The sequence below is a fragment of the Populus alba genome, chromosome 7 (assembly GCF_005239225.2).
Source record: "Populus alba chromosome 7, ASM523922v2, whole genome shotgun sequence".
Lineage (NCBI taxonomy): Eukaryota > Viridiplantae > Streptophyta > Magnoliopsida > Malpighiales > Salicaceae > Populus > Populus alba.
In genome coordinates this window covers 12,973,875-13,000,580 of record NC_133290.1, presented here as the reverse complement: position 1 = coordinate 13,000,580, position 26,706 = coordinate 12,973,875, and the positions used below count along the sequence as shown (strand labels likewise).

Here is a 26,706-nt window from a genome sequence, read left to right as displayed (position 1 = left end):
AGCCCAGTCAAACTTTCATTACGCGAATCCAAGGTTTTACGGCATAACCTGGTTTAAAGGGTTAACCCACTTAATTCATTTTTCTTTTTCTTTTTCTTCATTAGTTTTTTCCTTCCTGTTAATTTTTTTTCTTTGTTTTTTTTAATTAGTCTATTTAATTATCACACTTTTATGACACGACCTTATAGCCAGACCCACATCCAATATTCTTGAGTCCAGTGTTGCAATCAGGTTCACTTAAACTTGGGTCATGCAAGTTTAATTTTATTATTAATATTACTTCTAGGTCAGACGTTGCAGCCAAACTCAAAATTCTTTATGTATGGCCTTACAAAAAAACCCAAGATTTTTAAATTTTTATTTTTTTTAATATTTTTATACAAAAAAAATGACCCGCGACATCGTGCGGGTACCAAGGCTAGTTATATGAAATAGGTTGTAATGACTCTACCAATATTCCATTTTGAAGAAATGACTAACAGCAACACGACAGTGACCCTACCCCATGCTGTCTTCTTTAACACATTGCAGTACTGAGAATCAAAACCAGTGTCATGTGCCCTCTGTGCTCAGTGTCTGTGGATCTTCCTAGGGCTCTCAAGCTACGATTCATCGTGCAATTACGCCCTGTTCTTCAAGGTCGCGGGCTCCATTCAGTGGCTAAGAGTACTGCCATTCTTCTCCCTTTCTCGCTGATCTTGCAGGATTTCATCGAGTCCGTGAGTGAATTGCCACTAGCTAGCCAAAAGCATGTGCATGTGAATATCGTTTCCCGAAGCTTAGTGGATGAGGCCCTGGATTTCGTATACTGTTAGGCACTGCAGAATGAGCCCACAATGGCCCAACCCATCACAAGCCATAAACTCTGCTCTGGTCATCTCAGCCCACAATAGTGAAGAACAAAATCAATAAATTAAGTGTTTCTGTGTGTACATTCTATGCAATTTTTATTTTTTACATAATTTTAGACTTCAGTATTCGTGATCAATTATTTTTTTCTTTATTCAAATCTAAGATAATAAAAAGAAAAAAAATATTATTTTTTTCCCAAGCCACAACATAGACCATGCTAAATGTTTGGCACATGCTATGCTGCGGGTCAAATTATTCTTTTTAAGTTTAAAAAAATATGAAAGTGTTATTAATAGATTTTTAACATAAAAATAATGAACTCAAAATTTGATTTATATTAGACAATATCTTTTTAAATATTAAGACGATAACATATTAGAACAACTCATACCAACCCTAACTGACCTACAAAACAAATTAGAAAGCATAATTTTCAATAACAAAAAATATTGAAGGACAAAAATAACAAAAACAATTCAATTTTAAAAGAATAACAAAAAATGACTCAAGTTAACCCAGGTAAACCCACCACCCGAGTTACGAGAATGAAATTAACCCATAAAAAACAAATTGAAAAAAACATCACGAAGCCCAGTTCTCAACCAACTTATTGTTGGATGACAAAATTGAAAAAGAAACAGGTTATAAAAAAAATAAAAGAAAAAATTAAGTTAATCTGGGTTAACCCAGTAAATTCATAATCATTGTCATGATACCAAAATAACTTAATAAAAAGAGAGAAAAATCAAGAAACCAAATTCTCAATCTACTAAATATTGAAGGTCAAAACTAAAAAGAAAAGATTTTTTTTAAAAAAGAATAACCTGATTCAATTTGGGCTAACTCTCCAAACCTATAATTTGTATCATAAATAACCATTTATAAAATAAATTAAAAAGATTTATGAAGTTCAATTTCCAAATAAAATCAATGTTAAAAGATAAAATTAAAAACAATCAATTCTAAAAAATAACATAAAAAATAAAAAATCAACTCGTACTAATTTTTTTAAACTGGAAATTGATTCATAAAGCTAACATTACCTCTTATAAGCTAAAAAAATAATAATAAAAACTTATTGGTTGAAGGCAACTAGCAACTTAATAATTAAAATAGTAGCTTGAAAGAGTATTTTCGTGGGCATCCTATGATCAAATTCTCACCCCTAAAAATTAATAAATTTTGAAAATAATATCATGTACATACCATTCTCATTTTTCTTTTTATTTTTTGGGATAAGACGACTTAAAAATCATGCCATGCTATCTTTGAGTAGATCTTTTCAAGTGGGATAGGACCCACTTAAAAAAATAGCAAGACAAAATTGAGGCCCATGTGTAAGCATACAAGGACATCCATTAAAGCCCATGAGTAGATATTTCACTAATTTTTATTTATCAATTTTCCCATAAATTATCTTGATTTTCCAGTTCCCGTTAAAATTATTTAATGAAAAACGTTAAGTACTTGTAAAATGATGCTATTTTTTTAATAGAAAAAAAGTGCAATTTAGAATATATTTTTTAATAAAAACATAATTGAAAAGCCTTAAAGATGAATGCAAGTCGTTAACAAAACAAGTAGTTTTTAAAGTTTAAGAGTAAAATCAGTATGCAAAATTATGTAATGACAAAATTAAGACTATTGAGAGTGTTTCTGAGACTTCGGCTTTTCTTCTTTGAAGCTTCGACGTAAGTGCTTTGGAGGGTGAGAGAAATGGAGGAGAGAAGGGTTGACTAGCTGTAAACCAATTATTGACCCAGAGGGGTTCCTTTTTGAGGTCACCAAATTTCCACGAAAGAGATGAAATCACCTATAAGCCCAAGCTCAAAGGTTACAGAATGTAAAAAAAGGCAAGCTAATCGTTGTTCTCTTATTGAGCAAAAAGCAAAGCAAACATGGGCAGGAGGACAGCTTCTTGCTCTCTGTTTCTGTTTTTCACTCTTTTCACAACCTTGCAGAGTCCAATTCTGGCTGCAAAAAAGGCAAGCTAGCATGCATTAATGTTGTCTGATCGTTTAGTCTTTCAAGTTACATTTGCAATCTCTCTTATGTTATAATTCTGCTACTGACAGTGATACCCGTGTCTGTGTACGTGCAGTCTTATGTGGTTTACCTTGGGAGACATTCTTATGCTTCTGAACCTTCCACCACTGACCTGGATAGGGTAGCCGATGCCCATCATGAACTTTTGGGTTCTTGTATGAAGAGGTGGTGATGCAGTCCTGAATATTTCTGCTGTGTGATCAGTGCTGTATTTGGTTGTTCTAATACTGATGATTAAGTTTGAACTCGTTATGACAGCAAGGAGAAGGCGAAACAAGCCATCTTTTACTCCTACACTCGCTATATCAACGGTTTTGCAGCAGTACTTGAAGATGAAGAAGCAGCTGAGATTTCAAGTATATATAATACTATTAAAATTGTTCAGCTTGTATATCGTGCAATCCTTGGTACTATTACAATTATGGTCTTGTTAATACGTTTTCAGAGCATCCAGAAGTTGTATCAGTTTCTCGAAACCACATAAGTCAATTACACACAACAAATTCTTGGGGCTTTCTTGGACTGGAAAGAAATGGAGAAATTCCAGCTGATTCTATGTGGCTAAAGGCAAGATTTGGCGAAGACGTAATTATCGGGACCCTTGATACTGGTAATTATAATTTTACATGTCTGTGTACATGCGTAGAACTGGTCAAGTCTCCTTCATATCATTTCATCTTCTTAATTTAAATGTTTCTTGCATTCAATTATTTTGGACCAGGTACAGCTACATTGCATCTGAAAGAAAAATCTCCAATGATGGTAAATTTTTGATCTATTTTTCTTGACTGTGCATGACGCTAGGTGTTTGGCCGGAATCCGAAAGCTTCAATGATGAAGGGATGGGGCCTGTTCCATCTAAATGGAAGGGATACTGTGATCCAAATGATGGGATTAAATGCAACAGGTACTTTAATTTCTTTCTCAAGGCCAGAGCACTTTTCTTGACCCGAACTACTCATTTTGCCTCTGATAATGAACCGCAGACAAATTCTTCTGTTTCCTATAGTAAGATCAGTAACATAAAAGATATGTTGTTATTAGCAGGAAACTTATAGGAGCAAGGTACTTTAGCAAAGGCTACGAAGCAGAAACACATGATTCTTCAAACCACACCGCGCGAGATTATGATGGCCATGGAACCCACACTCTATCCACTGCTGGAGGTCGTTTTGTTTCGGGGGCAACCTTCCTTGGTTCAGCTTATGGAACAGCCAAGGGAGGTTCGCCCAACTCGCGAGTCGCTTCATACAAGGTCTGCTGGCACGGCTGTAGCGATGCTGATGTGTTGGCTGGCTATGAAGCTGCTATTCATGATGGGGTCGATATCCTCTCCGTGTCACTTGGATCCGGTCCGAGAGAATACTTTACTCATGGGAATGCAATTGGAGCATTTCTTGCAATGGAGAACGGGATTGTTGTAGTTGCCGCCGCTGGAAATGATGGACCTGACCCTGGAGTCGTTGGGAATGTAGCTCCCTGGATTCTTACAGTTGCTTGTAGCACTATCAGTAGGGAGTTCACATCTAATGTCATCCTCGGAAATAACAAACAATACAAGGTTCGTTCTGTGAGCTCATATCTTTAGCAAGTCCTTGTAAATTGTTCTACCTATCATGGGATCCAAGAATTTGCTATATTAATTTCTAGATAATCAGGGTATGAGTTTTAATACCAACACTCAACCAGCTGGGAAGTTTTACCCCTTGATCAATTCGGTGGATGCTAAAGCTGCCAATGTTTCCAGTAATCAAGCGTAAGCAGCAAACTAATTTTGTTCTCAGCCAAAATTACATTTTCTAGCTGTAGTTGTTAGGTTCATATTTCTTATCTTGTTGTCTTTGGCAGAAAATATTGCTCCATCGGATCCCTTGACCCCTTGAAAGTTAAAGGAAAAATGGTATATTGTACTCGAAACGAGGTTCCTGATGTAGAAAAGAGTCTGGTTGTTTCTCAAGCTGGTGGTGTTGGGGTGATACTTGCTAATCAATTGATAATTCAACAAATCCGACCTCGGGCACACTTTGTTCCTACTTCCGTTGTCTCTGCAGACGATGGACTTTCCATTTTAACTTATGTCTATAGTACAAAGTAAGGTCTATGTAATAGATAATTCAGACAATTAAACTTTGTTGATTTCAGTCGATAATGCCCTGAACAATCTATCGTTTGTGATCCTGTGAATCTCTTGGAACTTCTCTTTTCACTCAGGTCACCTGTAGCTTACATAAGTGGCGCCACGAAGGTGGGAACAGTGGCTGCACCTGTCATGGCTGATTTTTCATCTCCTGGGCCTAACTTCATCACCCCAGAGATCCTTAAGGTACGTACTCTTAATAGCTTCACATGAGCGTTTTAAAATACATGCTCAATATTATTTTTATAGTGAGAGTGCATATGTGATGATTTCAGCCCGACATCACTGCACCTGGAGTCAATATTCTAGCTGCCTTCACCGGAGCATCTGGGCCAACTGCTGTGCCAGGAGACCGGCGCCGAGTACATTTCAACTTTTTATCTGGAACCTCAATGGCATGCCCCCATGTTTCCGGAATCGCTGGTCTTCTCAAAACTATTCACCCTGATTGGAGTCCTGCTGCAATTAAATCTGCAATCATGACAACGGGTTAGTGCTTTTCTGCTCTTCGCATTAGCATCTCCAAGTGCTTCTCTTCTGATAGCTTGAGTGGTTGCTTATGACATTTCAGCGACAACGATCAGTAATGTGAAGCAGCCTATCGCGAATGCTTCTCTTATTGAGGCAACCCCATTGAATTATGGTGCCGGGCACATCTGGCCTAGCCGTGCAATGGACCCAGGCCTGGTCTATGACCTAACGACTAAAGATTACGTGAATTTTCTATGCTCCATTGGCTATAATTCAACCCAGTTGTCACTTTTTATTGGTAAGCCATACATATGCCCGTCGCAGAACAATGGTCTGCTGGATTTCAACTATCCATCCATTACTGTCCCGAATCTCTCAAGCAATAAGACCACGTTGTCCCGAACCTTGAAGAACGTGGGGACTCCAAGCTTGTATAGAGTTAATATCAGGGCACCTGGAGGCATATCTGTGAAGGTTGAGCCAAGAAGCTTGAAGTTCGATAAGATAAACGAAGAGAAAATGTTCAAGGTCACTCTAGAGGCCACGAAAGGGTTTAAGAGTAATGACTATGTGTTTGGAGAGATAACCTGGTCTGATGGGAAACACCATGTGAGGAGTCCTGTTGTGGTGAAGAAGATGGAAGTAGCAGCCTAAGGTTGAAGGACACTGACCAGGCGTCTGGATTTGTAGGTGGAAGGCCAGCGTGTAGAGATCTATATATCTCCATGGTCACCAAATCGATCTTCAAATTCCCGTTCCATGTCATGACAAGTATCGAATGTCACCAAATCGTGTCATTTTTTTTATGCCACTAATCTAGTGATTGAAATAAGAAAATAAAAATAAAAATAAATGGTTTTGTTTTAGAATATTTTGGAATGGTTTTTGGTTTTTATCTACTTTCTATTGATTTTGTTTAGTTGCTTTAGTATTTTTGTTTTTCTATTTATATGTTATTTATGGCTCTGTTTTTTACCTTTTGTTGTGTGACAACTGATTAGGTTACTGTACATTAAGTTTTTTGAGAGTGCAGGTAATGCTGTGAAGCCTAGCTTACCATCTTTCATTTATTAACAAAATCTTATGATAAAGACATTCAATTGTCATATCCCTCAATTGGAGAACAAAAGGATATATGTATGTGTCAAAAAATATGAAAGATTTATTTATGTTATTTATTTACCTTAGTTTTTTTTTTGGCTTAATAATTCTACCTAGAAAAATTATTTCTAGTACCTGATCACATATTGCACTGCGATTAAGCTAATGATGAATGAATTCCCACAAAGACTTGTCTACTTCTCGTAGGTTTTTTTTTTTCTTTAGGGTTCATAATTTTACCCAAGAAAATTACTGCTAGTATCAAATCACATATTGCATTACAATTAAGCTAATGATGAATGAATTCCTATAAAGACCTTTTACCGAAGAATTTGACCATCTTAAAAGGTAGTTTAACATCATAATTTTCTAAAATATCTTAGGTGTTGTTTTTGAACAAGTATATCCAATTCAAACATAATAGTAATATTATTTGGAAAATTCTACTTTTAATGTATAATAAGAATAGTTGATAATAATAATAAAAAAAAAATTAACCTTTCTAGTGAATTTAAGATGATTTGAGAAATAGGAACAAGATCCAAAATTAACAAGATTCCAAGACCCACTCCACAATCACAGCTAAAAAATCCAATTAAAAGAAGAAAATAAATAATATATAACAAAAACAAGAGGAAAAGGTGATAAAGAAAGGGATTTGAGGGAGAGGATTACCTGAAATTATAGGGATTCAAAGAAGCTTCAATCTTGATTTATGCAAGGTGGATCTGTATGAGGTTTTTTTTTTTGTTAAAGAAAGGGAAGCCTTTTTTGAAGCTAAGAAGAGGGAAACACTTTTCTTTTAGAAAAACTTATTTTTTCTTTAGTTGAAAACTACCATTCTAGAGTTCACCGAACATGAAAAAGTTTGGAAAATAACTTATTGAAAAGTGGTTTCCATGAAACATACAAGGCCTTAATGTTAAGACACACCTAGTGTCCCATAGGACATCTTAGTAAATTAAATGTAAAAATTGTTAAAAATAGAAAAAGCTCTAGGTAAAGAGCTGGTTATATGATAAAGAAGATAATAATCACCCTATACATTTTATCTAAGATAAGTTGCTTCATGTTTATTTTTAATGATAAAGGTGTTTAATGTGTTTACGTGCTAAGAGTTTGTCTAAATTGGCATATGCTCATTTGTTATTAAAGATAAAATATTATTATAACTTAAGACAATGATTTAAGACTTGGACTTGGTAACAAGGAACAATTTTCACTTTTGAAAAACAAGCATTAGACCTGCAGGGAAGGTGAGAAATTGATAAGTATAAACTTGTTCAAGATTCTGTTGATTGAAATGGGTCCAAAGACTATCCCTCGCACTTGATAGGCCTATATGTGATCATATCGATCCAACCCAAATTCGCTCGTCGCATTAAAAAAGGGTATTCCAAAAAAAATATGAACATGAAAATCTACATGAACATAGAAAATTCAAATAATAGGATTATTTATAAATAATATTAACAATTTAAACTTAAAGTCAAGGTTTTACAAATATTTATATTTATAATTTAAAAACAATATTGTCACCATATAGTTGACTTTACTTCTTGAAGGCAACTACTGATCTGATAGTTAGAATAATAGCTTGGAAGGGTATTGTTAAGGGTACCCTCAAACTCACTTGTCCAAATTCTCACACATAAAATAAATGATATATTTTTAAAATAATATTATATATGGATAATTTTCATTTTTCTTTCAATTTATTTGGACATGAAGAAAAGCATAGCTGGAAAGTCTTAAAGATGAATGTAAGTTATTAATAAATGATTTTTAAAAGTTTAAGAGTAAAATCAATAATATATATATATATAACAGTTCATCTTTAATTGTCCCTGACACATCACAAACAATCAACCCTTCCACCTCTACAAAAAAGCCTTGGGGAGTCTTCTGATAAAGGTACTTCTCCAAACCAACTTTTTACCCTAAACAAACTTACCTGGCAAACTCCTAAAACATCTATTGCCCCAAACATTTCCATAACCATTGAACCAAATATCCTTACTCAACACAAATATAATGCCTCTTCCCTCTATGAGTGGAATATAGATGTAATGTCCGAATATAATATCCTCAACACCATCCAACAAATGACTATGACAGTCAATGCCTACAAAACCCAAACAAGAACCCTAGACAAAGCTATTGTTAAACTTTTTATTGCTGGTTTCTCTTGTCAGTTAAAAGGATGGTGGGATTACCATCTCATTGAAACTGATCACCTACATATCCTAAACTCTTTCCAAACATATCAAGACCAAACACCCATCCTTGACTCATCTGGAAACACTATCCAAGACGTTGTATCGACCCTTCCTATTTGAAAGATAAAAATGCTGAACTCCTTTCCAATCTTAAGTGTAAAAAGCTAAGTGACTTTCAATGGTACAAAATTACCTTCCTTACCCGTGTCATGCTTAGGGAAGATTCAAACCAACCCTTTTGGAAAGAGAAATTCCTTGCAAGCCTACCTATTCTCTTAAGAGAAAAGGTTAGAAACAAAATCAAAGATACCTTACAACAAAAACCATACTATATGACCAACTCACATATGGTGAACTTGTAAGCTTCACCTAAAAAGAAGGTCTTAAGATCTATCAGGATCTTAAACTCCAGAAGCATCTAAAATGGGAAATGAAATGTACCAGACAAGAACTTGGTAGTTTTTGTCACCAGTTCGACCTTTCCACCAAAAAACCTTCCTGCAGTGGAAACTGTTCATAACCCAAAAAATATTTGAACCACAAACCTCTTTATAGACAATCAGCCCATAAAAACCGATAACAGTTTTATTCCAAACCAGATTAACCTTACTAGAAAAAGCCCTATAAATTTACCAAGCCCTAAAGACCTTTCCAGTCAAAACCCAAAACAAAATTTGACCTAAAAAACATTACCTGTTACAAATGTAACCAAAAAGGACATACATCCCGTTTCTACAAAGTCAATACCAAATTTCATGAGCTCTAAGTAGATGAAGATACCATCAACCAAATACAAAATCTCTACATCGAAGCTACAGACACTGACCACTCTCCTTCATACACTTCTGAAGAAGAATTTCAAATCGATGAAATAGCAACTACCAGTGCTACTTTAGATACCTCTACAAATTCCATACAAATCAACGTTTTGACCCAAGACCAGGGATTCATTCTTGAGGCTATCAAAAGACTTGATGATCCTCACTTAAAAAAAACCTACTTGAAAAAATTGTTGAAAGACTTCAACCAACCAGAGCACCCTCCATCATCTAACCCTCTAAACCGCTCTATATTACCCTCTACTAGCACCAATACCTATGACCTTACAAAGATCTTTAACAAAAAAGAAATCCAAAACCACAGTTACCATTCCAGAATTACATTTTGAGATAAAAACCCTCAAATCCGAATTACAATCCCTCAAACAAGCTCAACAAAAAGGCTCTGCCATACTACAACATCTTCTGTCCAAAATAGAAAGCCAGTCTGATACTGAGTTTGATGTATAAGATCAAACCATTGAATCTCATGCATTACCACATGCAATTACAAATATTGAGCATATTCGAGATGATTTCCTAAACGTATTAACACAAATATCTTTCAAAAAATATTTAATTAGAATTACTCTTATTTTCTCAGAAGATTTCAAACTTGACACCATTACCTTATTTGATACAGGTGTAGATTTGAACAACATAAAAAAAGGAGTGGTTCCAAAATGATTTTTACAAAATACCTTTGAAAAACTCTTTGCTGCTAATAATTGAAAATTACATAATACAAGAAAAACTCAAGCCTATGTTTTCAACTAAGGCATTTCTCTTAAAACATTTTTTGTTGTTACAAAAGATATTAATCATACCATCATTCTTGGCACTCCATTCATTAACATGATCACTCCATATCAAGCACATCAGAATTGTATTACTTCCAAAATCAATAGCATCAAACTTGTTTTCCCATTCTTAGAGAAGTCTAAGACTAGAAATAAGATTGAACCATGTTTTACAAATAAATCAATAGCATTTACATGATTTACAAAACCATGTTTCTTTTTGTCGTATAAACAAACAACTACAAAACCCTGATTTACCAAAGAAAATCGTTGATTTATAAAATAAGATTGAACAATGGATCTATTTAGACTTACCTAATGCTTTCTATAAAAGAAAAAAACACATCATTGATCTTCCCTATGAAGAAACTTTTTCAGAAAAACTAATACCTACAAAAGCAAGACTTATATAAATGAATGCTGATTTAGAACAACATTGCAGACTTGAAATCCATGATCTCGAGTCTAAAGGTCTTATTCAAAAGTCTCGATCACCCTAGTTGTATGCAACCTTTTATGTGAATAAAAACTTTGAAATTGAAAGAGGCACACCAAGACTTGTGATCAATTACAAACCTCTAAATTCTGCTCTCAAATGGATCAGATATCCAATCCCTAACAAAAAAGATTTGTTACAAAAATTGCACTCTGCATTCATATTTTCTAAGTTCGATATGAAATCCGAATTTTGGCAAATCCAGATTGATCCCAAAGATAGATACAAAACTGCTTTTATAGTTCCTTTTGGCCAATTCGAATGGAATGTCAAGCCCTTTAGACTAAAAAATGCTCCATCTGAATTTCAACACATCATGAATGACATTTTCAATGCACATTTAAAATTCTGCATTGTTTACATTGACGATGTGCTTATTTTTTCACATTCCATAGATCAACATTTCAAACATCTATATACTTTCTTTCATACTTCAAAACAAAATGGTTTAGTTGTTTCTAAAACAAAAATTTCTCTCTTCCAAAATCTTATCTGTTTCCTAGGCCATTATATTTGTCAAGGCACCGTAACACCAATAGAGAGGTCTATTACCTTTACAAACAAATTTCCTGATAAGATCACCAATAAAACCTAATTGCAAAGGTTTTTAGACAGTCTTAATTATGTTCTAGACTACTACCTCAATATTAGCCGTCTAGCCAAACCTTTACATGACAAGTTAAAAACAAACCTTATTTCTTAGACCAACCTCCATACCGACCTAGTTAAACAGATTAAGAAGCAGGTTCAAACCATTCCCCTCATCCATCTAGCTAACCCGTTAGCTCTTAAAATAGTCAAGACCGAAGCCTCTGACCTAGGTTATGGCGGAATTTTCAAACAAGTTCGAGATGACAAAAAGCAGATCCTCCAATGCACATCCGCCCACTAGAATGATTGCCAGAAAAAGTACTCTACTAAAAAAAAAGAGAGATCCTTTCAATTATTCTCTGTATTAAAAAATTTCAAAGTGATTTACAAAATAAAAAATTTCTTTTATGTGTTGACTGCAAATCCGCAAAAGAAGTTCTACAAAAAGATGTCCAAAATCTTGCTTCAAAACAGATTTTTGCCAAATGGCAAGCTATTTTAAGCATTTTTTTATTTCAATATTATCTACATTAAAGGAGATTCAAATTCCATTCTTGATTTCTTAACCCGAGAATTCCTTCAAAACAGGTCTTGATGCCTCCGAAAGCAAAGGCCAAAGACAAGAGGAAAGCCCCTTAAGCCCAACCTACAAAACCAGAGAGCCCCAAGCCCTTTACAAAACTCATGTCTTCAGCTATCTTAACTGTCAAACCAATCAAACCCTGGTATGAGGCAATTATTGAAGAAGAAGAAACTATAAAACCCCAACAGGTACAAACAGACGCAGTTCAACATTGGGTTGACACTATATCCAAATCACCATAATTACTCCTGGCATTACAAAAAGTGTCTCAACAGACCTTCAGTGACTCCGTATCTCAAACAGGTAGTATTTCCAAACCACTTTCAAAACCTTAAGGAGGTATTTTTACTTCAAAACCCCTCATTTCTTTACAACAAACCAGTTTTCTAAAAATCAAATCCAAATATATTTTCAAAACTACTTTCCAAAATATTTTAACTACGGAGAAAGGATTTTATCATGAAAACCCTTTCATTGCCGCTTCCAAAATTTTCCCTTCAAATTGGTACTACAAACCCTGAAATTTAGCCAAACCACAATCCTATTATACCGCAATCCTTGAGATTATGAATTCTGTCAAGTTCAAACACTTCAAACTTCATTCTGATCACACTGAACCGACATATTCTACATGTATCATTCACAAAGTCATTCACCCTAAAAACTGGGGACAACCCTTACATCAACCTCTTTCCTTCCCCATACACTTTCGTACAAACCCTTAGGACTTCAATACTTTCTATACGTACTGGGATTACCAACATGCATGGTTCAATTTCTTCCTCCTATAAAATCCAAACCATAGTCATTCTTGGCTTTTCTACTTCCATAATGACATGAATACTACAAACCTCCCCCTCTGGTTCCTCCAATGGTGAGACTACTATGGTTGTCATGTTGACTACCTCAAAGGCCATCCTCTAGTTGAAAACAGCTACCTCCATTTCAAAAATATTTTTTAACCAGCTCCTTCTAAGAGGAAGTTCTCTTCCCTGCTTATTTTCTGTATAAAATTTTTTGTGTCGTGGGTATGTTCATGGTTTTATGATTATAATATACAAAACGGACATCTAGTTCTTGTTTGTAAATTCAAAATCAAATAGTGGGATTTTTTTGCAGCTGAATCCAAAAGTTCCAAATTAGCTGTTACAGAATGGTTACAAAAACATCAAACAACTCCCATCATTGATCATCATCCTCAATCAAAGTTTCTAGCCAGAAAGGCTCAAACAACAGCTCTCCTTACCTCTGCTAAAACTGAAGAAGAATACCTACAAATAGTTCAAAGCATTATACAAAGCCAAGACCCGAAAATGATCTTGTCCCAATCCAGCTCATCTAGATTGATATCTCCTGCCATTTCCCTTGGAGATGATAATGAAGATTGTTTTGGTATCCTACCACCTATCAAGCAACATTAAAAAAAAAAAAAAGTATTTTTCAAGCTTTCTCAGGCTCATCTGTTTAGAGCCATATCTTTTTGACTCACCTGTTTTAAGTCCTTTTTTATTTTAAGCCCATTTTTTTTAGGCTTTCTTTTACAAATATTAGCTGCTACTACTAGCAAATAATCCAGTGTCGGTGGCAAAAAGACAATAGATGAAAGTCCCACAAAAAACATGGGCATTTTCCATTTTGTCATCACCCAATCATGGCAGGCAATACCATATGGGTTCACAGCAATACCACATGGGTTCTGATGGAATCTTTAAGCTTTCCCAACAAGACATTTTGGCCTATTCCATGTCAACTCGTCTATAAAAGGGGACTCCTAAATCTTCAGAAGGCAGAGTATCATTTTCCCTAATAAAATTTTATTTTCCCTTGAAACCCATACCTGTAATATATATCCACTCTCCTCTGTACCCAATATCTCTTGTATTAATTTACATTACAAATTTAAATAAGACTCTATTTTCATTATTTACATTCTTGTTATATTTTATGTATGTTAAGTATGCTTTGTGTTTGATCAAGGATCCTGACATTGTTGGTCTTGCCTTGTTCATTCACATCAGAAATCTGTTTATATTATATATTTCTTTGATCTTTTCATAAAAACAGTATATAGGCTGGAAACTTATGACCTAATCTTTTAAATCATTCTCAAGTATAACAACATCATGTACTAAGTATTTCTTTTCATATTCTGGTGTGTGTGTGTGTGTGTAAGAGAGAGAGAGAGAGAAAATGAAGACCATTGAGGTTATTTTTTAGGCTTTGACTCTTTTTCTTTAAAGCTTTGACGTTTAGGGGTGAGCAAAAAATCAAATAACCAATTAAATTGAGAAAACCAGAAAAAAATTAGCAAAAAAAAAAAAAATCAAACCAAGACAAAAAACTAAATTAATCGATTAGAAAATGATAAAAAAAAATTCGGTTTAGTTTGGTTTCCAAAGTCTGAAACCTATTGAATTGAATCGGTTCAATTAGACCAGCACTTGAAAAAAAAAAGGTATAAAAAAGATATTTTTTTCTAACCCTAAACCTAAATCAGTATTCCCAACCGCCCCCTCCCTGTGCTCCGCCTCTCTTTGTCTCTCTCAAATTGCCTCCTTCTCCTCCATGCTCCATAACTATTAAAATCTATGCTCCTCTATCCTCTCGATCAAAGGCACACTTGAAATTAGATAGTTCTAGAAAGGAAAGACACAAGCGAGGAATTGAAATCACTGAACTAAAAAGAAAGGGTTTATAAGCTGAATAAAAGGTTAACATAAGAGTTCTCGAAAAGAGAAATGTTGAGAGGGAGGTTAACCAGCTAAAACAAAAGGAAAAGTGACTTCTACCACTTAATAAAGATAAAGATGGATGGTTAGGATCTATAAACTTTTTGTAATTTCGTTCATATAATAATGATTTGATGGTTTTACATTTCAATAACTTTTTATCTCCCTTTTGTTTTTTTTTTTTTTTTTTTGCAGCCAAATTACTTCCTTTCTTTTATTTCATTTTTGTTTGTTTCGTGTATCTTTTTGCCAAGTTTAATTTTTGGGCAAGGATCTAACAAAAAAAATATTAAGGTTGATTTTCTAAATATCATGCATGCCTAACAGGTTTAAGAAAAAATCATACTTGTTGAAAAAACCAAAATGTCTTGGAAAAATATGGCTAATAAAAAAACTTTGAAAAAATTCAACCAAAATAATTTTAGTTTAAACTGGTTTGGAATAAAAAAAAACCCAAATTAAACCAAATTAAAACTAATCAATTTAAAATAATTTTTAATTTGATTCAAAAACTTAAAAAAAAATTAATTATTTATTTTAATTCAAAACCGTACACGACTGAAAATGCTCAGCCATATTGACGTTCGTGGTTTTGAGGGTGAGAGAAATGGAAAGTAAAGGAGAAGGAGACGAGGGTTGATAAGATGGAAACCACTTATTTGATCTACAGGGGTTCCATTCTGATATTACCAAATTTCCACGACAGATGAAATCACATATAAGCCCCTCAATGATTACAAAATGTAAAAAAACAACTCATAAAACCATCCCAAACTACTAGATATTTAAAGTACAGTGAACAGAGACACAAAGGAGAAAATAATATTGGACTCATTAAAATCTAATAAGAATTCTGCTAAAAAAATTATTATTATTTCATGTTTCTATCTTTTAATTATATTGTGCATTTTTATTTTATTTGGTAATTTTAGAATGCTGTGATATTGCATAAAGGGTTTGTGTTAATCGTTATTCTCTTGTGGAGCAAAAAGTAAAGCAAGCATGGGCAGGAGGACAGCTTCTTGCTCTCTGTTTCTGTTTTTCACTCTTTTCACAACCTTGCAGAGTCCAATTCTGGCTGCAAAAAAGGCAAGCTAGCATGCATTAATGTTGTCTGATCGTTTAGTCTTTCAAGTTACATTTGCAATCTCTCTTATGTTATAATTCTGCTACTGACAGTGATACCCATGTCTGTGTACGTACAGTCTTATGTGGTTTACCTTGGGAGACAATCTTATGCTTCTGAACCTTCCACCACTGACCTGGATAGGGTAGCCGATGCCCATCATGAACTTTTGGGTTCTTGTATGAAGAGGTGATGCAGTGCTGAGAATTTCAGATCTGTGATCCATGGTGTATTTGGTTGTTCTAATACTGATGATCAAGTTTGAATTCGTTATGACAGCAAGGAGAAGGCGAAACAAGCCATCTTTTACTCCTACACTCGTTATATTAACGGTTTTGCAGCAGTACTGGAAGATGAAGAAGCAGCTGAAATTTCAAGTATATATAATACTATTATAATTGTTCAGCATGTATGTCGTGCAATCCTTGATAATATTACAATTATGGTCTTGTTAATACGTTTCCAGAGCATCCAGAAGTTGTATCAGTTTCTCGAAACCGAATAAGTCAATTACACACAACAAATTCATGGGGCTTTCTTGGACTGGAAAGAAATGGAGAAATTCCAGCTGATTCTATGTGGCTAAAGGCAAGATTTGGTGAAGACGTAATTATCGGGACCCTTGATAGTGGTAATTATAATTTTACATGTCTGTGTACATGCATAGAACTGGTCAAGTCTCCTTCATATCATTTCATCTTCTTAATTTAAATGTTTCTTGCATTCAATTATTTTGGACCAGGTACAGCTACCTTGCATCTGAAAGAAAAATCTCCAATGATGGTTAATTTTCAATCTATTATTCTTGACTGTGCATGATGCTAGGTGTTTGGCCAGAATCCCAAAGCTTCAACGATGAGGGGATGGGACCTGTACCATCTAAATGGAAAGGATACTGTGATCCAAATGATGGGATTAAATGCAACAGGTACTTTAATTTCTTTCTCAAGGCCAGAGCTCTTTTCTTGACCTGAACTACTCATTTTGCCTCTGATAATGAACCGCGGACAAATTCTTCGGTTTCCTATAGTAAGATTAGTAACATAAAAGACATGTTGTTATTAGCAGGAAACTTATAGGAGCAAGGTACTTTAGCAAAGGCTACGAAGCTGCAGAAACACATGATTCTTCATACCACAGCGCTCGAGTTTATGATGGCCATGGAACCCACACTCTATCCACTGCTGGAGGTCGTTTTGTTTCGGGGGCAAACTTACTTGGTTCAGCTTATGGAACAGCGAAGGGTGGTTCGCCCAACTCGCGAGTCGCTTCATACAAGGTCTGCTGGCCCCTCTGTAGCGATGCTGATGTGTTGGCTGGCTTTGAAGCTGCTATTCATGATGGGGTCGATATCCTCTCCGTGTCACTTGGATCCGGTCCGGGAGAATACATTACTGATGGGGTTGCAATTGGAGCATTTCTTGCCGTGGAGCGCGGGATTCTTGTGGTTGCCTCTGCTGGAAATGAAGGACCTGACCCTGGAGTCGTAGGGAATGTAGCTCCCTGGATTCTTACAGTTGCTTGTAGCACTATCAGTAGGGATTTCACATCTAATGCCATCCTTGGAAATAACAAACAATACAAGGTTCGTTCTGTAAGCTCATATCTTTAGCAAGTCCTTGTAAATTGTTCTACCTATCATGGGATCCAAGAATTTGCTAAATTAATTTCTAGATAATCAGGGTGTGAGTTTTAATACCAACACGCAACCAGCTGGGAAGTTTTACCCCTTGATCAATTCGGTGGATGCTAAAGCTGCCAATGTTTCCAGTAATCAAGCGTAAGCAGCAAACTAATTTTGTTCTCAGCCAAAATTACATTTTCTGTAGTTGTTAGGTTCATATTTCTTATCTTGTTGTCTTTGGCAGAAAATATTGCTCCATCGGATCCCTTGACCCCTTTAAAGTTAAAGGAAAAATTGTATATTGTACTCGCAACGAAGATCCTGATGTAGAAAAGAGTCTGGTTGTTTCTCAAGCTGGTGGTGTTGGGGTGATACTTGCTAACCGATTGATAATTCAACAAATCCGACCTCGGGCACACTTTGTTCCTACTTCCATTGTCTCTGCAGACGGACTTTCCATTTTAACTTATGTCTATAGTACAAAGTAAGGTCTATGTTAATAGTTAATTCAGACAATTAAACTCGGTTGATTTCAGTCGATAATGCCCTGAACAATCTATCGTTTGTGATCCTGTGAATCTCTTGGAACTTCTCTTTTCACTCAGGTCACCTGTAGCTTACATAAGTGGCGCCACGGAGGTGGGAAGAGTGGCTGCACCTGTCATGGCTGATTTTTCATCTCCTGGGCCTAACTTCATCACCCCAGAGATCCTTAAGGTACGTACTCTTAACAGTTTCACATGTGATGATTTATAGTGAGAGTGCATGTGATGATTTCAGCCCGACATCACTGCACCTGGAGTCAATATTCTAGCTGCCTTCACCGGAGCATCAGGGCCAACTGATGTGCCAGGAGACCGGCGCCGAGTACATTTCAACTTTATATCTGGAACCTCAATGGCATGCCCCCATGTTTCCGGAATCGCAGGTCTTCTCAAGACTATGCACCCTGAGTGGAGTCCTGCTGCAATTAAATCTGCAATCATGACAACGGGTTAGTGCTTTTCTGCTCTTCGCATTAGCATCTCCAAGTGCTTCTCTTCTGATAGCTTGAGTGGTTGCTTATGACATTTCAGCGACAACGATCAGTAATGTGAAGCAGCCTATTGCAAATGCTTCTCTTCTTGAGGCAAACCCATTGAATTATGGTGCCGGGCACATCTGGCCTGGCCGTGCAATGGACCCAGGCTTGGTCTATGACCTAACGACTAAAGATTACGTGAATTTTCTATGCTCCATTGGCTATAACTCAACCCAGTTGTCACTTTTTATTGGTAAGCCATACATATGCCCGTCGCAGAACAATGGTCTGCTGGATTTCAACTATCCATCCATTACTGTCCCGAATCTCTCAAGCAATAAGACCACGTTGTCCCGAACCTTGAAGAACGTGGGGACTCCAAGCTTGTATAGAGTTAATATCAGGGCACCTGGAGGCATATCTGTGAAGGTTGAGCCAAGAAGCTTGAAGTTCGATAAGATAAACGAAGAGAAAATGTTCAAGGTCACTCTAGAGGCTAAGAAAGGGTTTAAGAGTAATGACTATGTGTTTGGAGAGATAACCTGGTCTGATGGGAAACACCATGTGAGGAGTCCTGTTGTGGTGAAGAACATGGAAGTAGCAGCCTAAGATTGAATTAAGGACATTGACCAGGCGTATGGATTTGTAGGTGGAAGGCCAGCGTGTAGAGATCTATATATCACCATGGTCAACAAATCGATCTTCAAATTCCCGTTCCATGTCATGACAAAATTGAAAGGCTTTAGGCTTTCATAATCGTAAGAATAAATTGATCAAAATAAAGGGTCAGTGATAGCAACAAAATCACAAAGTCTCTTTGCATGACTTCCAAGTCAAAAGTGGCTCTCAAAAACAAAGCTTCCACCTCCATCACAATCCACGACCTGGTCTAAATTATCCCATCTCCAAACCAAACTCATAAGTGTAGCCTTTTATTGTTAAAAGCAGCCATCAACGAAATTCTTCAATTAAAGCATGAATGCTCTATTATTTAACTTCTTTTTTTATTTATAAAGAAGAATTTTGGGCCCAAGACCTCTTATAATATACATAAATGGGACTTGAGGCACAAAATAAATTTAGTGTATAGATGGAAAAGCAGATAAAGAAGAAACAAGAAATTCGATTAATGTCTCAATCGGAGGCTGAATCATGCATGCACTATAGGGTGAGGGGCCAGAGGCAAGCAAGAGATTCCACATGGAGGAATCGTTGGGCTAATTACAGTGACAATAATGTCAAGTTTTGGGACATCTTCTTGGCTTCTAGATTTAGTCTGGTTGGCTAATCCAGACATGGATCTATGTAATGGTAGTAAAACAAGATGAGAGAAAGTGTGAGGGACCCCAAGAAAACAATTAATAAAAACCAAGGACGAATCTTGATGAAACCAAAGCTTCTAGGCAATTTCTTCTTTCGTAATCTCCATCATTCTCCTTTGAGAAAGCTTGATAGTAAAAAACAAGCAAAGCAGAGCAAGATAGTGGGGTGTGGACTTTGGCTGTTCAGTGGAGGTGGAGGAGATGACCTGACAGGCCGCCACCCAACACCCAACACTGATGCTAGGAGGTTTTCTATTCAATTTTTGTTCTAATTTGTGGCTCAAAGAAAGGGTATTATTGAGAATTACTAATATAGGTGGTGTTTTAAAATATAATAATAATTATTTTTTAAAGTTTTTTTTAAATGTATTATAATGATATTTTTTTATTTAAAAATTATTTTTAATATTAATATATTAAAATATAAAAAGATATTAATTAAAAAAATCATTTTTAAAAAATATTTTTAAAATATAAAAACATACATTCCAATAATATACTCTTTTGTAACTCTAAATTGAAAATAAAGCTACTTGTCTCTGTTTCCGTAGCCATATTCTCGAAACACGTTAAATCTTATGTTTTTGTTCCTTGTTTTCTATCGATAATAGCTGCAGGATTCATAGCAAATTTCCATAGTGTTTCTGTCACTGTTATTTTCTTTTAAAGAACCGATCTTTTTGTCTGAAATTAAGAATTTGCAACAGACCTACCCAGTAGAGTTTTGGAGAATTTGAAAAAAAACCCTTTTTAGTTTTGGTGAATCTGAGATAAACCTAGTTTTTCCTTTTTGTACCTTTTGATGCCATGCATGTTTATTAAAGGCAAGAACTGGAGCATCTGTGGCAGACCCATGTCACCTTCCAGGCTTGGATCTGCTTACTTTGATTGAATTGATTGGAGAAAGATGGATTCTTTTGGGTTTTCAAGGGTGAGGCAATGTTTCTTTTTAGCTTCTATTGTTAAATCAGCTGGTTGTTGATTTGTTTGGTCCTAATTGTGTTTATAGAATATCTAGTATTCAGTGAATTGTGCTGTTTATGCTAATAGAGGCATAATAAAATTTTGAATTGCTTGATAAAGCCATAAATAATCAGGTGAAGTGGTGCGATGCCTGAATTTTGTGGTTCAAGCCTGCTTCTTGGGCTTCCTGATGATGTGTTTGCCATCATATCACGGTCCCTTTCTCCAAGGGACATGTGTACTTTAAGTCTTGGCTGCCGAAGCTTATATGATCTTGTGGCATCCGAGAAAGTTTGGAGCACCCAATGTGACATGGTAGGAATTATCTCTCATCAGGATGTTATGGAGTGGCGGAAGGGTGTATCATCTTATAGGGCGTTGTGTCGCTTCCTTGTTAGTGTTAAGCCATTAATTGGAATTTGGGTTCACCAAAATCCCGAGCTTGGTAATGTGGTGTATGTCATGCCTGGTTTTGTATCTGTCGTTGGATGCCGGATTTTACCACAGGAGTTGGGCCCGTTAGGAATCGAGGAAGGTCCTATTTTATGGGCACCGGTGTTTGAAATAATAGGTGACCTTGATGGTTCTACCTCATTTTTCCTACATGGGGGAGAGAAAGGGAATGACCATGTTTATCCTGGTTCAGTCAAGTCTGTAGGGAGGAAATGCAATGTCCTGTTGCTTGAGGTTGAGCCTAGGCAACAGAAGGGTCAATTATTCCCTAATAAAAGCTTTGCTTATAACTCAGATAAGGAGCTAGCAAGAAAGCTTTCTAGGTCTCATAATGGATTGTCATGGTCACAGAGGTTGATTATACAATGTGAGGCCAAGGTGCCCTTTAGCCGCTTGTCTTTTAGTGACAGAAGAAAGTTGATTGAGGTTGTCACAAGCCAAGTTGGTCAAAAGGTACCCGATTTTGAAAACAGGCTGCTATTTCCTCGGTTGAGGAATGATGAAGAGAATTTTCAGAAAGATATAGCACTCTTATTTGAACGGAGATCATTTCTTTTGAAAATTTGTAAGCTTGGTCAAGGCTTTAATTGGAAGGAAGCTCCTGAAGTGCCTTCTAATCCTACGCAACTGCAATGGAGTGAGATTAGAAAGAGTCTTGATCGGTCAGGTGCGTCTCTGAATGAGGATGATAATCAGATGCAATCCAACACAAAGAAAACCCTCGGTGGGTATCTCAGAGCATACATCAGACATATTTTGGGGAAGTCCCCCTCCGTAAATGGTAGCCACGCACATTCAAAGCACAGCTCTTCAAGCAGAGAGAGTAAACATGCACAGCTGCATGAGTTTTTAAGGTCAGGGGACACAATAGGGTTGACTTTACATGCCTCTAAGATGAGATTATCTTCTTATCGAGCATGGCCGAATATCCATGACAGTCAGTTTGCCCTATACAAATTACCCATGCGAGTTCCAAGAGCTGATCAAGAATATGCTGGTTTGTGGGGAGGGACTTTTGGTTGGCCTCCCGGGAAGCCCACTGAAGACAAGCCTGGAAAAGCTCTGTTCTTTCTTTTGATCACTTACGAGGAGTCTGAGGGACAAAGAAATCTCATTGCTACCAAGATATTAGAAGGCACCCACTATGTTCTGCATCCAAATGGCTCAGCAATGTTCGTTGTAAATATTGATGAGCCTTCACAGGATCCATTTCCTTGGGATGTTGATGCAAATTCCTTTCCTTTGACCATTAAGCATGCATTTGCAGGGGAGGGTATAGCGAATGGGTATGGTTTCAGATATCCAGGCTCAAAGCCTGGTTCCCTCTTTGTAATTCAAAATGGTCTTCTTGCCTTTGTTTGGAAGGAGTCGAGAGCTGTCTTGAACATGCAGAGACTGAACTTACAAGAACTTTTGAAGAAAGGTGAACGGGTGCCTGCTTTACCTCCTAGTGACAACTTTTCATACTTGACCAAGTCCTACTCAAATGTCTTTGCTGGCTTCTCAACTGCCTCAACTTGTTTGCCTTCACCAAGGTAGGTCTTCTTTATTGGATGCTTATTTTCATTTTCTTTTTCTTTTGTTTTCTGGTAAATAAATATCAAATTGTTATTTTGCAGTCTTACTTTACTTTATCTAAACTAGATGGTTCGTGTCATCATGTCATTATGTTTTACTGTTCCAGTTGTTCTTGAGCAATCAACCTATTTATTTTTAATTGCTCCTTCTCCGTAAGTCATGTGGATATCTGTAAAAAAACGTTTTGGATATTGTGTGAAAGTCACAAAAAAAGTGAGAAGGTATGGACAACTGAGGTGGCTAAAGGAATTAGCTATGAGATGTAATGTGATGGCTTCCACCATGTTCTGTTTCTGAATAAAATGAGAACTTATTGTTTGATGGCTGATTAACCAAAATCAGGTTCTAGGATTTACTTCAGAGCACAGCGTTCATGTTTCTAACTTTGTCAGTGAGGCATGTTTCCTAGCATTTTGATCTTAATTTCCATGATTCTTGTATGGATACGATGTGCTGATGAAGCTCTTCAAGTGGGCTAGCCAATTGTTTAGCAACTTTGTAATCACACTTTTTATATGTATTTCCAAAATCATCATCATGCCATCACAGTAGGGAAGTCCGAAAATTGAGCCAAGCCTTCTCTATGTGACCTTAGTTTGAGTTTGAAAAGAGATAGTTCTTTTTATTATTTCGCTTAATTGAAGATGCTATTCTCTTATTCAAAACTATAATGCCATTATGCATGATTCAGAAAGTAGGCTACTGGGTGAAAGGAGATTTTAGTTCCCTTTTCCGCTCTATTTTGACTGCCACTGTTTCTTCATGCTTTTGGAAGACCAGACAAGATGAAGCATACAGTCTTTGACCTCTTACATACTATATTTCATTTCCACAGTTGATTTCTTTTCATAATTTTGTATGGTGCTCAATCACTCCTTGTTCTCTGTTGTAACTTGCACAAGTCATTCCGTTGGAATCTGGATCATTGTCATATGCTTCTATGCTCGAGCTTGGACTGTACAACTTTTAAGTTCTGAAGTAGCCACATGTTTGATGCTCTTCAGTTTCTTGTGTATGCTGCATCAGTCTTTCTGTGCAAGGCAAGGGATAAAAAATGATTCTAGGAAACTTGCCTCAGGTTTTGTTTCTGCGTTTTAAAAGCGTTTTTGAAAAAATTTAGAATTTTTTTATTTTTTTATTAACTTCAAATTAATATGTTTTTAGTGTTTTTAAATCATTTTGATGTGTTAATGTCAAAAATAATTTTTAAAAAATAAAAAAACATCATTGGCATGTATTTTGGCACGAAATGTTATTTGAAAAGCAACTGCAACCACACTGCCAAACAAGCTAAGAACTGTTGAGTTTTCAGTGGTTAACCTCTTGTACTCTACTTTCCCTACATACTGAATTGATTCCAAAATATTCATTCCGGGAAACTGATCTAGAGTACTGGTTTTGGTAAAGTGTTACACGAAGTTAAGTCTAAGAATGATGTGCTATCTGATAAGAGAGCATTCAATCGAAGCTTCTCAGATGTGTTCCCGTGTTTCTCTTTGACAGGCAAAAACATTTATAGGCACTGAAAGCAAAGTCCATGAACCAAAGGGTTACTACAAATTCATAAAAGCTGAAGTGTCCTTGGTTGCTGCAGCTGGCGGTTCGAATTCCTTTTCCAACTCCTTTTCCACAGGCACCAAGCTCTTGTTCATTGATGATGAAAGTGCTCTTCAATGTTCCATGCTTCCACGATACCCGCCTCTTGGATTATAAAGGTTAAGGTGATTCTTATGTATCCTAAATAAAGACAAGTATTGAATAAGATTAGATTATTTTTATGATAATAAGTAGTTTATGATAATAGGCATAAGGTATAAGCTTCTAAAATTATAAGTAGTTAATGGGGTGTGTTAATTTGTGATTGGTAGAAGGATGAGAGATTGAACAAACTACTTTGCTAAATGCATCTGGATGGTATAATTGGAAATGGAAATGTCCCCTTTTTAGTGTTTTCTTTTTCTTTTTCTTTTTTTAATTTTATTCTATCTGTGGTGCATGCATTGTAATTGTTTCCATCTCCTCCAAGCTGCCTTCTCTGATTCCAGGGACCTGCTGTTGTGTTGTTGTTCTTGTATGAATATCTTACAGCAAAGTTTTTTTGAACAACTGAATATGGAGTAAATCATAATTTTAGGCCCTGTGTTCTTATGATTATGGAAGTTAAGAGTCCTTCTGGTTTTGGAAATCATAAGTTAGTCCCTTGACTAAAATTGACTGTTATTTTGTTTGTTTTTTTTGTAAATTACCATTTTTAAATGCATTTATAATTGTCCATGGTGGGTGAAACTGGAAATTTGATTAGAAGTTAAGGACTTGGTAGAAAAGAAACGATTAAATTGTCGTAAAAAACAACAAAGAATCGAGATTAAATCTCATCTTTAGAGCGATCTGATTCAATAGTGAAGCATGTTTTTGAACTAATTTCGGCATCAACTGAGATTAAATTCCATTTAGAAACAATATTAAGGTCCAAAATTCAAATCCAAAATGCCTTGGGTTCAAATTACTATAATTAGCCAATTAAAATGACAACAAATGTATCATGTGTAAAAAAGAATTAGCAAACCGAAAGAAATTTTAGAGTAAAATTAGGGTGAGAAAAAAAAATCTGAAAATTAATTAAATTAAAAAAACCGGATTGAGAAAAAAAATCAAATTAATTAATTAGAAAATCCACAAAAAATTTTGGTTTTATTTGTTTTTTAACCATATAAATCGAATCAAAATTAATTGATTTTAAAAAAAAATAAGTTTGATTTTTTTTTTAGTAAAAATCAAACTGAAAATCATAACTCCGCCGAGTAAAAGTCTTATATTATAACATACTCAAATATAACTTGCAATAGATTTGAAGGACTAATTTGCACCTCTTACAAATAGAAGTACCCAATACAGAATATGCGGATTCCAGTTGTCGGTTCGCGAATAAAAAATGGAAAATAATATATATAAAAACAAATACAAGGCAGTTGCGTTTCGCGTTTTGCGTTTCTCCTTCTCTCCATCCTTCCACTTTCAAAAACGACGCGAACCTCCGCCATGAGCACCACCGCAACAACCGTCAGAACAGCCGCTGCAAGGAGACCACCACCGCCTGCCTCTGCAACCACAACCATCCTAGAAAACCCCACCCAACAACAACCACAAACCCTAACTTTGCGATTAAATCGACCGAAAAAGAAAGTTTCGTGGAAAGAAGGCACCGTAGACAACGAGTTTATGCAAAAAAAAAGTTCCAAAATTTGCTGTATATTTCACAAGGAGAAGCCCTTCGATGAGGATGACAGCGATGATGATGATTGCAATCACGATCATCATCATCACGATCATAAATCCGACGTTGCTTGTTCTTCCTCTCAAAAAAACGGCGGTGATTGATTGTAGTTTTTCTTTTTTTTGGCTATTGTTGTGATGGGTTTAAGAAGAAATTGAGAAATCTTAATTTTTCCTGCCCATGGTGAAGTGGGTGGTGTGTTTGGCTATTCTCAATATGCATTTGTAGTGAATGAGAATCTTAATTTGGCTAATATAATTTCTATGTTATTTTTGTGGGTTTTTGATAGATCTACCCCGCATTGTTCTTGATGAATGGATTTTGATACATAGAAATAGTGCTCGATGAAAATCTTCATGGAGCAATTGAGGCTCTGTTCGCCAGTAATTTACCAATTTTGTATGAGAGAACTAATAGTTTGGTTTAGCATGAATGTTAATTATATAGGGCTGAACCCCGTTTTGCTTTGCTTCGGGGGCTTGTTAATGGTCGATTCAACCCT

The 26,706-nt window shown here is 35.9% G+C and overlaps 3 protein-coding genes across 6 annotated transcripts; all 3 read left to right on the top strand.

Annotated features, from left to right (window-relative positions):
* The first annotated feature begins 2,483 nt into the window (after positions 1 to 2,483).
* LOC118043482 (subtilisin-like protease SBT5.3) lies at positions 2,484 to 6,425 on the top strand. Of its 2 annotated transcripts, none has more exons than XM_035051471.2 (11): positions 2,484 to 2,837; positions 2,954 to 3,063; positions 3,157 to 3,254; positions 3,344 to 3,508; positions 3,703 to 3,805; positions 3,943 to 4,459; positions 4,557 to 4,654; positions 4,747 to 4,989; positions 5,110 to 5,221; positions 5,311 to 5,524; positions 5,607 to 6,425. In XM_035051471.2, the coding sequence occupies exons 1-11, from the start codon at positions 2,751 to 2,753 to the stop codon at positions 6,158 to 6,160; spliced, it is 2,301 nt and encodes a 766-aa protein (XP_034907362.1). In that variant the 5' UTR covers positions 2,484 to 2,750; the 3' UTR covers positions 6,161 to 6,425. The 2 variants fall into 2 exon arrangements, with proteins under 2 accessions (XP_034907362.1, XP_034907363.1); XM_035051472.2 differs by having other exon boundaries at positions 2,487 to 2,837; positions 3,946 to 4,459.
* Positions 6,426 to 15,637: 9,212 nt separating this feature from the next.
* LOC118043483 (subtilisin-like protease SBT5.3) lies at positions 15,638 to 19,647 on the top strand. Of its 2 annotated transcripts, XM_035051473.2 has the most exons (11): positions 15,638 to 15,932; positions 16,049 to 16,158; positions 16,249 to 16,346; positions 16,436 to 16,600; positions 16,795 to 16,897; positions 17,038 to 17,554; positions 17,652 to 17,749; positions 17,838 to 18,077; positions 18,199 to 18,310; positions 18,374 to 18,587; positions 18,670 to 19,647. In XM_035051473.2, exons 1-11 carry the CDS (start codon positions 15,846 to 15,848, stop codon positions 19,221 to 19,223), a joined length of 2,298 nt encoding a protein of 765 aa, XP_034907364.1. In that variant the 5' UTR covers positions 15,638 to 15,845; the 3' UTR covers positions 19,224 to 19,647. The 2 variants fall into 2 exon arrangements, with proteins under 2 accessions (XP_034907364.1, XP_073266482.1); XM_073410381.1 differs by having other exon boundaries at positions 15,904 to 15,932; positions 16,049 to 16,600; positions 16,712 to 16,897.
* Positions 19,648 to 20,471: 824 nt separating this feature from the next.
* Positions 20,472 to 26,477, top strand: LOC118043485 (F-box protein At5g39450). 2 transcript variants are annotated; one of them, XM_073410382.1, is made up of 3 exons: positions 20,472 to 20,867; positions 21,034 to 22,887; positions 24,434 to 26,477. In XM_073410382.1, the coding sequence occupies exons 2-3, from the start codon at positions 21,047 to 21,049 to the stop codon at positions 24,447 to 24,449; spliced, it is 1,857 nt and encodes a 618-aa protein (XP_073266483.1). In that variant the 5' UTR covers positions 20,472 to 20,867; positions 21,034 to 21,046; the 3' UTR covers positions 24,450 to 26,477. The 2 variants fall into 2 exon arrangements, with proteins under 2 accessions (XP_073266483.1, XP_034907368.1); XM_035051477.2 differs by having other exon boundaries at positions 21,020 to 22,887.
* The last annotated feature ends 229 nt before the right edge of the window (positions 26,478 to 26,706 follow it).